Genomic DNA, 16,721 nt, shown 5'->3' on the forward strand with positions numbered 1-16,721 from the left:
CAGATTCATCTCCCTGGCTCTAGGTAGTTTCCCCATATATATGCACGGGTCACATATACATAATAGGGATTCTTTGCAGATATCCAGCATTCTTTCTCTGGGCAGCTCTCTTCTGAGAACACTCAACTGTGAATTCTAGCCACATAGATCTCCCCGGACTCTTAGGAAAGTCTCCTCAACTCAGAATCTGCCAAACTCCACCTGGATTCCTACTCCCTCTACCATAGCCTTAAATCTATTTCAGGGTCCTAAGTTAGAGTAATGATAGGGGTTACCTTGTCTGTCTCTTATCTCTAGGAATCACTGTCCTTCACTGCCTGATGTCCAGAGTCTTGAAACCATTGTTTTCTATCTTTTCTCCAGTGTTTTAGTTGTTTGATAAAGGAGAGTAAATCTGGTTCCTATTAGTCCACCTAAGTCAAATACAGACATGTGGGACTTTGTGTTTAGCTCTCAGTTTTGAAGGTGGAGGGGTTGTATCAGTTCTCAATTCCTGGCTATATAAACTTGGCAAATTATCTAACTTCTCCGAGTCTTATTTTTTCTATGTGCAAATGGGAATAATGATGTTAGAGTGATTAAGATTACATTGATGAAAAGCATTCAGCACAAGGCTTGACATATAGTAAACATGTTAATAATGGAGACTATATTTGATGCTGGGAGGGATTGGGGGCAGGAGGAGAAGGGATGACAGAGGATAATATGGCTGGATGGCATCACCGACTCGATGGACGTGAATTTGAGTGAACCCCAGGAGTTGGTGATGGACAGGGAGGCCTGGTGTGCTGCAATTCATGGGGTCGTGAAGAGTTGGACACAACTGAGCGACTGAACTGAACTGAACTGAACTGAAGGGTTTAAATCAGATGATCTTTGCAGGCTATTCTGATCTAAAATTTTATGATTTTATTAATTCAATTTTGGAAATTATCAATATATGGCACAATTAAAAAAAATTAAAGTATACATACCCTCAATATTCATTTTAGCCATACATTTATTATACATAAAGGAAAATTTATATTTTTTAAAATGACAACTTTATTCCTGTAAAATTTTATTTTATAACTTATTTCTCATAAATTTGATTAAAAGGACACTGAAATACATTAGGAATCACTAGGTCATTTGTCTCTTCTATTTTAAAGAAGAATTTGAGATTTTCTTTGCCTCCCCCTTTAATGCTGGAATTGATTATTTTTTGAAGTAAACTTGTTCTCCCATTCATTTAGTGAGGAAGTAAGGTTTTCTTTGGTTTAATTATTGGTTTCTACAAGCTCTATGTATTATTTAAAATGAGGTCAATAGTATAATTGAAAATGTCCCATAATGTGATGTTTTAGTAATAATCCAAAAAAAATATTTGATTGGCATTTGTTTAGGGCACTACAAAGTGATAGGCAGTAAGTGACTATCACTTATTGTAAGCAGTCTGGCTGTAGGACATTTTTTAATTACAACATTTTAACTGAAAAGTACCAACACTGCATTTGGAGCCAATGTAAAATGTTCAGCCTGCAAATTAATTTGCTTTCTTCACATCAAAGCAATACTCGAAATAAACAAAAATCCATGACAATTAGTAAATACTCAGTTATTTTAAAATGTGTCATCCTTGTTGCATAGCAACTATTGATTCTATTATGTGCTTTTTACATACTCTAAAATAATTAAGCACAGGCATAAATTGCTATCTACTTGTTTTTAAATGTTAAAAGCATTTAAGTTATGAAGTTTATTCTAATATGTGTATTATATATTTGTAAAGGGAACATTTCATTCCTATGCAAAGGCACAGTGACCCAAGAAAGAGATGACAATGTCATATTAGTGATTCTTCTTTCTCATGAGAGGACTTTCAGGGAACTTTTTATTCATAGTCTCGATAACTAACTCAGCCAAGGATAATTATCATTCATTGGCTTTACTGGTCTGGATGTTGATTTACTGCTAAACTGAATGATAAAATTTATTAACAAAAAGTCATGTCCTCTCAAAAAATGAAATATCCATTTATATTATAGAAAATTATATGAGCCAAATACATCTATGATATAATTAATTTATTAGAAAGATATCCATGATCTTAATAAGAACTTAGAGAATCTTATATAGATTTATTTTCATCAATAAATTAACTTAGCATAAAGCAAGAGCATACATTTATATGGTCAGATGCTAACACTAACTTGGTCTACATGCTGTGTTAGCACTTTAGGCACAGGGCACACTGAGCAGCAGTACTAGACTGGATCATAAGTGCTGAGATTTCTTCTCCAGTGGATTAATATCTGAAGAATGTTGGTGATGTGTGATCATGGAGATGAGGAACTTCTACATAAGCAAAGGCAGGAAAGTTCACTCTCTCAGTCGAAGAGGAACTAAGGAGTTTGAGGGAAAGATCTGTGAATCTCTACAAACATTACTTCCATCAGTGAAATTTCTTTCTTTTTTAATGTCTATCTATTTATTTACTTAGCTGTGTGGGGTGTTAGTTGTGGCATGCGGGATCTTTTAGTTGTGGCATGCAAACTCTTAGTTGTAGCATGTGGGATCTAGTTCCCTAACCAGGGATCAAACCTGGGCCCCTGAATTCGGACTGTGAAATCTTAGTCATTGTACTACCGAGGAAGTCTCTATCAGTGAAATTTCTGACTCACAAGATGGGACCAAAAAGAAAAGGATGAAATGTTTATAATATCTCTTTATACATATAGCCAGGGCTTTCCAGGTAGCTCAATGGTAAAGAATCCGCCTGCCAATGCAGGAGACACAGGTTCGATCCCTGGTTTGGGAAGACCCCCTGGAGGAGGAAATGACAACCCACTCCAGTATTATTGCCTGGAGAATCCCATGGACAGAGGAGGCTGGTGGGTTACAGTCCATGGGATCACAAAGAGTCAGACATGACTGAGTGACTGAGCATGCACGCATACATATAGTCAAACTACCCTTCAAAGTGTAATTTCCAGTCCCTTAAAGAGTATGAATGAAAAACTGTCTAATGACCTTCATCACAAGACAAAAGAGAAGCTGTAAAAAATAATCTCTCACTGCTTTAATTTGGATTTTTATTAAAGGTAGGTGGATCATCTTTTCACACTTATAAACATGGATTGGTAAGGATATGGGAAGTGAATAAGAATAGATTAGTCAACTGAGTACACTGAGGCTAAAAATAATATTTAAAGAATTAAAGGGGTGTGGTCTTTAGAGAAGGAGGAGAAGAAAAAGCCTATGCCACAAAATAAAATAAAAATGAGATACATAGTCCATATTCTCAAATTTTCATCGTTGCCCATATGGAACTGCTGTTATAGTGATCATCTTTGTTATAGACTGAATGGGCTACAACACATTCCCAAACAACAAGGGAAGGGAGATTGATTTATAGAGGGCCAGACTGGATGTGACCAACTGTGTGAAGGCTGGAAAGGAAAGTGACAAGTTTAGAATTGACCTGAGCCAGCAACAACACCTAGAGGATTTCATTTGTAGATGGCAGATCTGGGGATTCCAGGTGGAGATGTCAGTTTGAAAGTGGCCACTGCTTGCTGCTTAGGGTTACAAATTATAAGGTCTAGTCACCAAGAAGAATCTAGTGATAACCAAACAGTCTGTCAGGACTTCAGTCAAGTTATCTGAATTTCAGTAGCCAGCTCTAGTTCTGATGCACATGTGAGACATAATCAGAAAACCAAGACAGAAGGCTAGAGCTAGGATTAGGTACCGGTAAAGGAAGAGACCCAGCTGGTTGCAAAGGTTTCAGCACAGTATGCATGATAAAGCCAAGGAATCAGTCAAAAAATACTGGTAGTTTATAACAGGGAAATGATGTCTAGCCTTAATGACTAGAGCTGTGCAAGGCCTGAGAAAGCAAAGGCCAATAATTTTAAAAGTATAATTTGCATTCTTTAAAGTTATGAAAGAAGTATATACTCACTGCTGAAAATTTGAAAATATAGAAAACTCTGAAGACAAAAATCAATGAAAAAGTTTTTCATACTCTAAAAGCAAACATTTTCTTTGTAAATAGTGAGCTAAATACTTATTTTACTGCCAAAAGTTCATAACTGAATATTTTTAAGTCATTTTTCATTCTCTTTTATTATCTTCTTAAAGGCAGAGAAACTGTAAGAATGAATTAATGTTCCCCTGTTTTTAAGGATAGGGTCAAATGCAGATTCTGTCATTTTATGGGGAAAAACAGTAAATATTTAAAAGCAAAAATTATGCTTTTACATGAGAACGAAAAGCTATCTTAAACTTATAAGGTTTCAAATTCTATTTTTACCTTTTAATCTCCTATTTGTCTAATATTTTGGAAAAAACACATATCATAAGCATGTTTGGTCTAGGAAGTTCCGGAAGGAATCAAAGGTGTGCATAGAAGCAAAGAAACCTATTTGAAGTAGTCTGGCAAATGGACAGAATTTTTAAAAAGCAAATAAGACACATACTGCTGAAAGTCACATTTTCGTTACCTTCTCCCTCCAGTTATCATCATTCAGCAGCTTCTGTCTAAGGGTTTCCTGCAGCTGCTCGACGCTTTTCTGATGTGAAATCAGCATCAACTCCCTGAAAACCATAAACACAACAAATGAGTCAAGACACACCCATAACACTCTTCCTAAATTACAATTCCTGGCTCTAGAGATTATTTCACAACTCAATCTGTATATTCTTCCCCTTAGGAAAAAACATATGATATTATATACCATTTTAACTGTTAACAGCAATTTTAAAACACTGGCAACAAGGTCAGGCTTAATTTTTGCTTAATAAGCATTATTATTATTTTTATATGAAACAGTAACAACATATGTAGAGTTAGAAATATAATAAAATACTAAACATTGCGGTTCCAAAGTTTCTGATTAAATTCTGACACTAGACAATAGATAATATTTTGTTACTTTAAAAAAGGAAAATATGCTGGGGTATGCCACAAAATCACCACATTTGTGGTTTCTGCTAGATTTATTTTCCTTTAATTTATCTCACATGCTAATAGGAACAAACCAAATTAAGTAAAGGGTGATGTCTGAGATGTAGCATAGTACAAAACATAATAGAAAATAGGAGAGAAAACACAAAGAACATTTTAATCTTTTAATCCAGGTAATTGGCTCTTAAAGCTAAGTTTGTGACCCTCTGAGTGGAAGCAAGTGCAAGAGATTTATAAGAACATTCACAGAGGCACTGAAATTAAGCCTTTAAATATTATACTTCAGTTCAGTCGCTCAGTCGTGTCTGACTCTTTGTGACCCCCATGGACTGCAGCACACCAGGCTTCCCTGTCCATCACCAGCTCCCGGAGCTTGCCCAAACTCATGACCATCACGTTGGTGATGCCATCTAACCATCTCATCCTCTGTCATCCCCTTCTCCTCCTGCCTTCAATCTTTCCCAGGATCAGGGTCCTTTCTAATGACTCAGTACTTCACATCAGGTGGCTAAAGTATTGGAGTTTCAGCTTCAAAATCAGTCCTTCTAACTGTTGCTTCTTGACCTGCATACAGATTTCTCAGGGGGCAGGTCAGGTGTTCTGGTATTCCCATCTCTTTAAGAATTTTCCACAGTTTGTTGTGATCCACGTAGCCAAAGTCTTTGGCATAGTCAATAAACCAAAAGTAGATGTTTTTGTGGAACTCTCTTGTTTTTTTGATGATCCAGCCACCCTGTGGCTCAGTTAGTAAAGAATCTGCCTGCAATGCAGGAGACCTGGGTTCAATTCCTGGGTTGGGAAGATCCCCTGGAGAAAGGAAAGGCTACTCACTCCCAGTATTTAATATTATACCAGAAATTGTGGTAAAAGCATGCCTTTTGGTCAAGGAGTCCCACACCCCCTTCTATAATCACCATCAGTTCAGTTCAGTTCAGTTGCTCAGTCATGTCTGACTCTTTGCGATCCCATGAATCGCAGCATGCCAGGCCTCCCTGTCCATCACCAACTCCCGGAGTTCACTCAGACTCACGTCCATCAAGTCAGAGATGCCATCCAGCCATCTCATCCTCTGTCGTCTCCTTCTTCTCCTGACCCCAATCCCTCCCAGCATCAAAGTCTTTTCCAATGAGTCAACTCTTCGCATGAGGTGGCCAAAGTACTGGAGTTTCAGCTTTAGCATCATTCCTTCCAAAGAAATCCCAGGGTTGATCTCCTCCAGAATGGACTGGTCGGATCTCCTTGCAGTCCAAGGGACTCTCAAGAGTCTTCTCCAACACCACAGTTCAAAAGCATCAATTCTTCAGCATTCAGCCTTCTTCACAGTCCAACTCTCACATCCATACATGACTACTGGAAAAACCATAGCCTTGACTAGATGGACCTTAGTTGGCAAAGTAATGTCTCTGCTTTTGAATATACTATCTAGGTTGGTCATAACTTTTCCTCCAAGGAGTAAGCGTCTTTTAATTTCATGGCTGCAATCACCATCTGCAGTGGTTCTGGAGCCCAAAAACATAAAGTCTGACACTGTTTCCACTGTTTCCCCATCTATTTCCCATGAAGTGATGGGACCGGATGCCATGATCTTCGTTTTCTGAATGTTGAGCTTTAAGCCAACTTTTCCACTCTCCTCTTTCACTTTCATCAGGAGGCTTTTTAGTTCCTCTTCACTTTCTGCCATAAGGGTGATGTCATCTGCATATCTGAGGTTATTGATATTTCTCCCGGCAATCTTGATTCCAGCTTGTGTTTCTTCCAGCCCAGCGTTTCTCATGATGTACTCTGCATAGAAGTTAAATAAGCAGAGTGACAATATACAGCCTTGACGTACTCCTTTTCCTCTTTGGAACCAGTCTGTTGTTCCATGTCCAGTTCTAACTGTTGCTTCCTGGCCTGCATACAGATTTCTCAAGAGGCAGGTCAGGTGGTCTGGTATTCCCATCTCTTTCAGAATTTTCCACAGTTTATTGTGATCCACACATAACCCTTCTTATTTTCTGTGTAAGTGATTCTTCTCCATTGCTTATTCCTCTTTCTAATCCCTTTGTTTTTCATCATCATCCTCTTTCTCAGAGTTGTGACTTTCATTTATAACTTGCTGTTAAACATCTCCACTCTGATGAGCCATCAACACTAAAGATTCCATATGTCAAGAAAGAAATTCATCATCATCTCCCACAATGTTGCCTTTCTTTTGGACTTTGAAAGCTTCAACAATCAAAATCTTTAGCATGAAATCCCTGAGTCATCTCTGACTCTTCCTTCTTGTTCTGCCGCATCCATTCAGTGTGTATGTGTGTGTGTGTTAGCTGCTCAGTCACATCTGACTCTTTGCAACCCCATGAACTACAGCCCACCAGGCTACCCTGCCCATGGGATTCTCCAGGCAAGAATACTGGAGTGGTTAGCCATTCCCTTCTCCAGGGATCTACCTGACCCAGGGATTGAACCCCAGTCTCTTGCACTGCAGGCAGACTCTTTATCATCTGAGTCACCAGGGAAGCCCTTCCATTCAGTAACAAGTTCTATGTATTCTGCTCCTTGGTGTACCTCAAACTATTTCCTCCCTTCCTTTATGACTACCAACAGTTAAGGTTATTGACTTCATTTCCCACCTAGAGTATTGTGATAGACTGTCAACCTATTGCTTGATCTCTATTCTTGCCTCACTCTTAGAATATTATTAAACATTTTTTAATAAAAATAGTGCCTACATTTCTAGGCTAGAAAATTTTGAGGTCACAAAGACAGCTGGACTTGATAACCAGGATTACATTATTCAAGTGATGATGATTGAAAAGGATAAAACTCCTTAGACTTCTTTTTAGAAATGTGTCAGACTAGGTACCTTGACAACTTTTCTACTGAAAATAAGTGTTTTTTCACTTATTAAAAAAAAGTCTTAAAATTCATTAGTGACCAGGACAAAAAGGAAGATGAAGGACACACAAATCAAGAAAAAGAACAGGAAAATGTTATCAGTGGAAAGCTAGTGAAATTTGAATAAAGTCTGTAGGTTAGTTAATTGTATTATACCCATATTAATTTCTTAGTTTTTACAGATGTGCCATGGTTATAAAAAATGGGACCAAGGAAACAAATCCTTTTACTGTCTTTGTTAACTTTTCTGTAAATACAAAATTACTCCAAACTTCATTAAAAAAAAATGAAGTGAAAGGAATAACTCCAACAATAAGTTGAGAATTCAAGCTAACTCTCACCTTGAAGGTACTTTCCAAACATGATGTACTTGAGCATTAAATTTCACAGCCATGAAGGGCACTGGAGTCAGGAGAGAAAGGAAGAGCTTGAGAGGAAACTTATCTGCATAAAATTGTATCTCAAAGAGCAACACATGCAGTATGTCATTTCTGTCATACTGTATGTCAGAATATGAAATTCACACCCAGTATGTACAAAATACAAAAAACATCTCCTGTCAAGGAACAAAACCCAAATTTCTAGCTTGAATTTTGGTGCTAAGTGGAGGGGAAAATACAAATCTCTCATAAGAATTTGTAAACGCAAGCCAATACTAATGCAGGTTTTTATCCTGAACTCACACTACCTGAGTGTCCCCAAAAGCCTCAAATTGAGGAGATATCATACAATTGTGCTAGGATAACCTTGTCTCTAGATGCCTGGTAGGAAAAACACCAACATTTTGGGGAGAAACCAACTTAAATCTGAAACTCAAAGAATTCCTACAGATTTTAAGACCCATGAGATCATAATTTTAAAACTCACAAATTTAGTTTTTAAAAAGCCAGTAAGAGGAAGAATGAGCAGATACAAATGACAGCATAATCAAAGTCACAAATTCTAAAGTATTTTCAGATATAGAATATAAAATAAGGATATTTAGTATGTTAGAAGAAATGAAAGATTAACTTAAATGACTAATGAAATCTGAAAAGAACCAATTGAATTTGTAGAAATAAAACATAATAATTGAGATGAAAACACAGTAGATGATCCTACAGCAGATTACTCACAGTTAAAAAATGAAGTAATAAGCTGAAAGGGAGATTCAAAAAATTATACAGGGTGTAGTACAGGAAGTACATCACGTGAAATGCTGGGCTAGATGAAGCACAAGCTGGAATCAAGATTGCTGGGAGAAATATCAATAACCTCAGATACGCAGATGACACCACCCTTGTGGCAGAAAGTGAAGAGGAACTGAAGGATGTCTTGATGAAAGTGAAAAGAGGATAGTGAAAAAGCTAACTTAAAACTCAACATTCAGAAAACTAAGATTATGGCATCTGGTCCCATCACTTCATGGCAAATAGTTGTGGAAACAATGGAAACAGTGAGAGACTTTATTTTTGGGTGCTCCAAAATCACTGCAGATGGTGACTGGAGCCATGAAATTAAAAGTACACTTTCTCCTTGGAAGAAAAGTTATGACCAACCTAAATAGCATATTAAAAAGCAGAGACATTACTTTGCCAACATAGGTCTGTCTAGTCAAAGCTATGGTTTATCCAGTAGTCATGTATGGATGTGAGAGTTGGATTGTGAAGAAAGCTGAGCACTGAAGAATTGATGCTTTTGAACTGAGGTGTTTGAGAAGACTCTTGAGAGTCCCTTGGACTGCAAGGATATCCAACCAGTCCATCCTAAAGGAAATCAGTCCTGAATATTGATTGGAAGGACTGATGCTGAAGCTGAAACTCCAGTACTCTGGCCACTTGATGTGAAGAATTGACTCATTGGAAAAGACCCTGATGCTGGGAAAGATTGAAGGCAGGAGGAGAAGGGGATGACAGAGGATGAGATGGTTGGATGACATCACCAACTCGATGGACATAAGTTTGAGCAAGCTCCAGGAGCTGGTGATGGACAGGGAAGCCTGGTGTGCTGCAGTCCACAGGGTCACAAAGAGTCAGACATGACTAAGTGACTGAACTGAACTGAGTACAGGAAGTAAAAAATATGTAAAATAAAAAAGAGCTTGACATATGGAGGACAGAGTGAAAAGATCTAGTATTTATCTATTTTTCATTTCAGAAGCAAAAGAAAGAGAAAGGGAGAGGAAGGACATTACAACAAATCTAGGGAGCCCAAAGGATTCCAAGCAAGATAAATAAAACCAAATCTCATATCTGGGACCTGATAGTGAAAATGAAGAATACTGAAGTTAAAGAGACCTCAAAAGAAGATGGAGAGGAAACAAAACATTATCTTCAAAGGAACTCAAACATATTGAAAGCTTCAGTTCAGTTCAGTCGCTCAGTCGTGTCCGACTCTTTGCGATCCCATGAATCGTAGCATGCCAGGCCTTGCTGTCCATCACCAACTCCCGGAGTTCACTCAGACTCACGTCCATCGAGTCCGTGATGCCATCCAGCCATCTCATCCTCTGTCGTCCCCTTCTTCTCCTACCCCCAATCCCTCCCAGCATCAGAGTCTTTCCCAATGAGTCAACTCTTCACATGAGGTGGCCAAAGTACTGGAGTTTCAGCTTCAGCATCATTCCTTCCAAAGAAGTCCCAGGGCTGATCTCCTTCAGAATGGACTGGTTGGATCTCCTTGCAGTCCAAGGGACTCTCAAGAGTCTTCTCCAACACCATAGTTCAAAAGCATCGATTCTTTGGTGCTCACCCTTCTTCACAGTCCAACTCTCACATCCATACATTGAAAGCTTACTCTCCAGTAAAAACAAGGAAGGCCAAAGACAACAACATTAAAAACCTCATGAGAAAATAACCATCAACCTGAAGTAGGGTACCCAGCAAAACTTATCTTTCAGAAAGAGGCTGAAATAAAATATGCGCAGAAAAATAAAATCTTGTCTTTACTGACAGTTAAAGGGCTGCTAAAAAATACGCTTTGCAGGAAGGAATATGATCTCAGAAGGAAAGTCAGATGATCAAGAAAAAATGCTGAGCAAAGGAACTGGCAAACATACAGGCAGGGAGGGCTTCTTGGGTGTGTCATCAGGATAGTTGCATAGGGCCTATACGCTGAAGGAGACTGCACTTCAGGTTTAATGCTCTGTGGTCACCATTGAGGAGTTAACTTTATCTTTGTATCTGTGCTTTGTAAGTGAGGTCTGATAGGACAGTCAGGCATGTACTAGGGGCTTGGAATCTTGGCTTACACATAGTCCCACCTCCTGCCATCCTCTGTTTCTAGTGAGAATGCAGGCCTGGGCACAGGCAGGGGAGGGTTGGGTCTGCTAACTGTGTCCCATTTACTAAGTCTGCGGCAGGTCCCTGGTGCCTGTGAGAGCCTGCATCCATGCTGGGATTTCTCTGTGCCCAAGGGAGCACAAGATTCAATGGCAAATAAACAAAAAAAGACCATGACCAGTTGAGAGAGAGATGTTATGGAAAGGAAAAGCTTCTTTGTCTTTTTTTGAAGAGGCTCCACGTTTTCATATTGTGCTGGACCTTGAAAATTCTGTAAAGACTCTATATGTAGGTCCTTCTAAATAAATATCACCTGTATAAAAAATTAGTTTTGACTGCATATAATTAGTGGGGCTATCAAAAGATCAGAACTAGAACACTAAACAAAAATGTAGAATGTATGTCAGGATGGCAACGATCAGAGCTCAAATATTATTCAAGAGAAGTTTGAGATATTCAAGAGAAGTTTGCATTATTCAGGATATATTAATTTTGGACTTCATTAAGTTTTCATGGCAAAAATCTCAAAAATAACCACTAAAAGAAAAAAATATGCCACTAGAAGAAGATGCACTAAGAATATAAAAGAAACTCTAACAATACTGCCCCTGTCCAAGGCCCCAAAGGAGAAAGAGTATAGAAAAGGAGGGAGAAATAGAAAGCTTAGAGTAACAATCATAATAATGGCAAATAAACTAAACACATGAGTTAAAAGACAGAAACAGGCTTGATAAATACAAACTCTAGCAATAGACTCTTTGTAAAAGACATTCCTAAAACATAAGGACATGAAAAGATTTCTAACAGGGACATATTAAAGAAAAAGAAGTATGCAACTATATTAATATCAGACAAAATAGACTTTAAGACAAAAGTTCATTACTCTGGGCTGATAATACTAACAGGATAATTCACTATGAATATTTTAAACTTATAGCACCTATTAAAATACCCTCAAAATATATAAAGCAAAACTTTTTGGAACTTAAAGGAAACACTGTCAAACCCACACCATAGCGGTAGAATTAAACACAGCTTCCTTAGTTATAGTAAGGCAATCTGGGACCACTGTATAAGGCATGAAAGTGTACACTGCATAACTCTAGGCTGTTATGTGAATGGTTCTCCTGTAATATGTATTGTAGCAACCTATGGTCAGCCAGACAATTAATTCAGTAAAAATTACAGAGGACTTAATGCAAATAAGATTAATTTCAGGGATACTGATTTACGATACCCAATTAGTGGGAAAATATAAATATTTTTCAGTTTACATGGAATTGACCACATACTAGGCCAGAACATAAATTTCAACAAATTTTAAAGACTATAAACCTGTATATTCCAAAATGGTAGCCACTAGTCATATGTCGGTGAAGGCAATGGCACCCTACTCCAGTACTCTTGCCTGGAAAATCCCATGGACGGAAGAGCCTGGTGGGCTGCCATCTATGGGGTCACACAGAGTCAGACATGACTGAAGCGACATAGCAGCAGCAGCAGCAGTCACATGGAGCTTCCAAGCAATTAAAGTATAACTTGTCCAAATTAGAATGTGCTATAAATGTAAAATACACAGCAGATTTGAAAACTCAAAAAAATCTAAAATGTCTGATAATTTTAATAGATGATTAGATATTTAAATAATAGTTTGGATATACTGGGTTAACTAAAATATATTCAGATAAATTTTACCTGTTTATCTTTACTCTTTGAATGTGGCAATTAAATTTGTAAAAATTACATATGTGGCTCACATTATACCTCTACTGAACAGCACTGTGATAATCTATATTCTCTGAATACAAAGAAATATCAGTAAGAAAAGATAAATATCTCGTTTCATTCTTTTACAAGTGGTTGACCAGTTTTCCCAGCACCACTTGTTAAAGAGATTGTCTTTACTCCATTGTATATTCTTGCCTCCTTTGTCAAAGATAAGGTGTCCATATGTGTGTGGATTTATCTCTGGGCTTTCTATTTTGCTCCATTGATCTATATGTCTGTCTTTGTGCCAGTACCATACTGTCTTGATGACTGTGGCTTTGTAGTAGAGCCTGAAGTCAGGCAAGTTGATTCCTCCAGTTTCATTCTTCTTTCTCAAGATTGCTTTGGCTATTCGAGGTTTTTTGTATTTCCATACAAATCTTGAAATTATTTGTTCTAGTTCTGTGAAAAATGTGGCTGGTAGCTAGATCACTTTCTAACACCGCACACAAAAATAAACTCAAAATGGATTAAAGATCTAAATGTAAGATCAGAAACTATAAAACTCCTAGAGAAGAACATAGGCAAAACACTCTCAGACATAAATCACAGCAGGATCCTCTATGATCCACCTCCCAGAATTCTGGAAATAAAAGCAAAAATAAACAAATGGGATCTAATTAAAATTAAAAGCTTCTGCACAACAAAGGAAAATATAAGCAAGGTGAAAAGACAGCCTTCTGAATGGGAGAAAATAATAGCAAATGAAGCAACTGACAAACAACTAATCTCAAAAATATACAAGCAACTTCTGCAGCTCAATTCCAGAAAAATAAATGACCCAATCAAAAAATGGGCCAAAGAACTAAATAGACATTTCTCCAAAGAAGACATATGGATGGCTAACAAACACATGAAAAGATGCTCAACATCACTCATTATTAGAGAAATGCAAATCAAAACCACAATGAGGTACCACTTCACACCAGTCAGAATGGCTGCGATCCAAAAATCTGCAAGCAATAAATGCTGGAGAGGGTGTGGAGAAAAGGGAACCCTCCTACACTGTTGGTGGGAATGCAAACTAGTACAGCCACTATGGAGAACAGTGTGGAGATTCCTTAAAAAATTGCAAATAGAACTACCTTATGACCCAGCAATCCCACTGCTGGGCATACACACCGAGGAAACCAGAATTGAAAGAGACACATGTACCCCAGTGTTCATCGCAGCACTGTTTATAATAGCCAGGACATGGAAACAACCTAGATGTCCATCAGCAGATGAATGGATAAGAAAGCTGTGGTACATATACACAATGGAGTATTACTCAGCCGTAAAAAAGAATTCATTTGAATCTGTTCTGATGAGATGGATGAAACTGGAGCCGATTATACAGAGTGAAGTAAGCCAGAAAGAAAAATACCAATACAGTATACTAACACATATATATGGAATCTAGGAAGATGGCAATGTCGACCCTGTATGCAAGACAGGGAAAGAGACACAGATGTGTATAACGGACTTTTGGACTCAGAGGGAGAGGGAGAGGGTGGGATGATTTGGGAGAATGACATTCTAACATGTATACTATCATGTAAGAATTGAATCGCCAGTCTATGTCTGACGCAGGATGCAGCATGCTTGGGGCTGGTGCATGGGGTTGACCCAGAGAGATGTTATGGGGAGGGAGGTGGGAGGGGGGTTCATGTTTGGGAACGCATGTAAGAATTAAAGATATTAAAATTTAAAAAATTAAAAAAAATGAAAGTAAAAAAAAAAAGATAAATATCTCCATGTATTTGGAAATTAAAAAAAATGTGTTTCTGATTAACTCAGGTCAAATGAAAAATCATAATTGACATTTAAAATACTTAGAATTGAATAATAATGACATTTCTACACATCAAAAGTTATGAAATATAGCTAAAGCAGAAAAGATAAGCAAATTGTGGTGTACTTTAGAACATAATGCAGATGAAGAAATGAATGATTTTCAGCTACATATAACATCATGGACAAAATTCCCAGGGACATAATCTTGAGCATAAAGAGTAAATCACTGAGTAATGCATATAGTATAATTTTAGTTCCATGGAGACAAAATATATGCAAAATCTTTTTGTTTGGAATACAAACATACTCAGTTAAATTATGTGCACGCGTGCTCAGTTGTGTCCGACTTTGCAACTCCATGGATTATAGCACACCAGGGTTCTTGTTAATGGAGTTTGCTAGGCAAGAATACTGGAGTGGGTTGCAATTTTGTTCTCCAGAGGATCTTCCAAGACCCAGGGATTGAACCCGTGTCTCTTGCATCCCCAAATTGGCAGGCTGATTCTTTATTGCTACTGCCACCTGGGAAGCCTCAGTAAAACTATAGAGTGAAGCAAAGGAACAATGGGTGTTTTCTGTAGTATTTTGTGGATGCCTTTAATCAGTGTGAGGAATTACCCTTCTCTTCAAGGATGCCATGTGGTGGAATTAGGCTGAAGTACCAAGGGACTTCAATGCTAATGGTAAGCTTCTTTTTCCTAAACTGAGTGTTCATGGTATTGTAGTTCTTCACACTTTCAGTTCAGTATAGTTCAGTCACTCTGTCGTGTCCGACTCTTTGTGACCCCATGAATTGCAGCACGCCAGGCCTCTCTGTCCATCACCAACTCCCGGAGTTCACCCAAACTCATGTCCATCGAGTCGGTGATGCCATCTAACCATCTCATCCTCTGTTGTCCCCTTCTCCTCTTGCCCCCAATCCCTCCCAGCATCAGGGTCTTTTCCAATGAGTCAACTCTTCGCATGAGGTGACCAAAGTACTGGAGTTTCAGCTTTAGCATCAATCCTTCCAATGAACACCCAGGACTGGTCTCTTTTAGGATAGACTGGTTGGATCTCCTTGCAGTCCAAGGGACTCTCAAGAGTCTTCTCCAACACCACAGTTCAAAAGCATCAATTCTTCAGCACTCAGCATTCTTCACAATCCAACTCTCACATCCATACATGACTACTGGAAAAACCATAGCCTTGACTAGATGGACCTTAGTCGGCAAAGTAATATCTCTGCTTTTGAATATGCTATCTAGGTTATTCATAACTTTCCTTCCAAGGAGTAAGTGTCTTTTAATTTCATGGCTGCAATCACCATCCGCAGTGATTTTGGCGCCCAAAAAATTAAAGTCTGACACTTTTTCCCATTTCCCCATCTATTTGCCGTGAAGTGATGGGACCAGATGCCATGATCTTCGTTTTCTGAATGTTGAGCTTTAAGCCAACTTTTTCACTCTCCTCTTTCACTTTCATCAGGAGGCTTTTTAGTTCCTCTTCACTCTCTGCCATAAGGGTGGTGTCATCTGCATATCTGAGGTTATTGATATTTCTCCCGGCAATCTCGATTCCAGCTTGTGCTTCCTCCAGCCCAGCATTTCTCATAATGTACTCTGCATATTAGTTAAATAATCAGGGTGACAATATACAGCCTTGATGTACTCCTTTTCCTATTTGGAACCAGTCTGTTGTTCCATGTCCAGGTCTAACTGTTGCTTCCTGACCTGCATATAGGTTTCTCAAGAGGCAGGTCAGGTGGTCTGTTATTCCCATCTCTTTCAGAATTTTCCACAGTTTATTGTGATCCACACAGTCAAAGGCTTTGGCATAGTCAATAAAACAGAAATAGATGTTTTTCTGGAACTCTCTTGCTTTTCCGATGATCCAGCATCACACTTTAAACCTATCTAAATTTTTTATGTATCTACTCAATATTTATAAAAATAACTAGCCTGAGCAATAGTAGTATGGGTGTTTGGAGAAAAGAATATTAAAGTGAAAGATCAAGGAGAAGAAATTGCCAAGTGAGCAGCAGGGTGGACTTTCCTGCCCACTAGGCACACTATGGACAGGACAGTGTCATCAAGCCCTGGAGAGAA

General features: G+C 38.2%; 1 protein-coding gene across 2 annotated transcripts in view; it reads right to left on the bottom strand.

The window, feature by feature from the left end:
• LEKR1 (leucine, glutamate and lysine rich 1) overlaps positions 1 to 16,721 on the bottom strand; it is a 235,091-nt gene that overhangs the window by 37,941 nt on the left and 180,429 nt on the right. For both annotated transcript variants that reach the window (XM_069561843.1, XM_069561835.1), the window contains one exon: positions 4,488 to 4,581. In XM_069561843.1, coding sequence (XP_069417944.1) covers positions 4,488 to 4,581 — 94 coding nt within the window. The remainder of the gene's footprint in view (positions 1 to 4,487; positions 4,582 to 16,721) is intronic.

Source organism: Ovis canadensis, chromosome 1 (assembly GCF_042477335.2).
Source record: "Ovis canadensis isolate MfBH-ARS-UI-01 breed Bighorn chromosome 1, ARS-UI_OviCan_v2, whole genome shotgun sequence".
Lineage (NCBI taxonomy): Eukaryota > Metazoa > Chordata > Mammalia > Artiodactyla > Bovidae > Ovis > Ovis canadensis.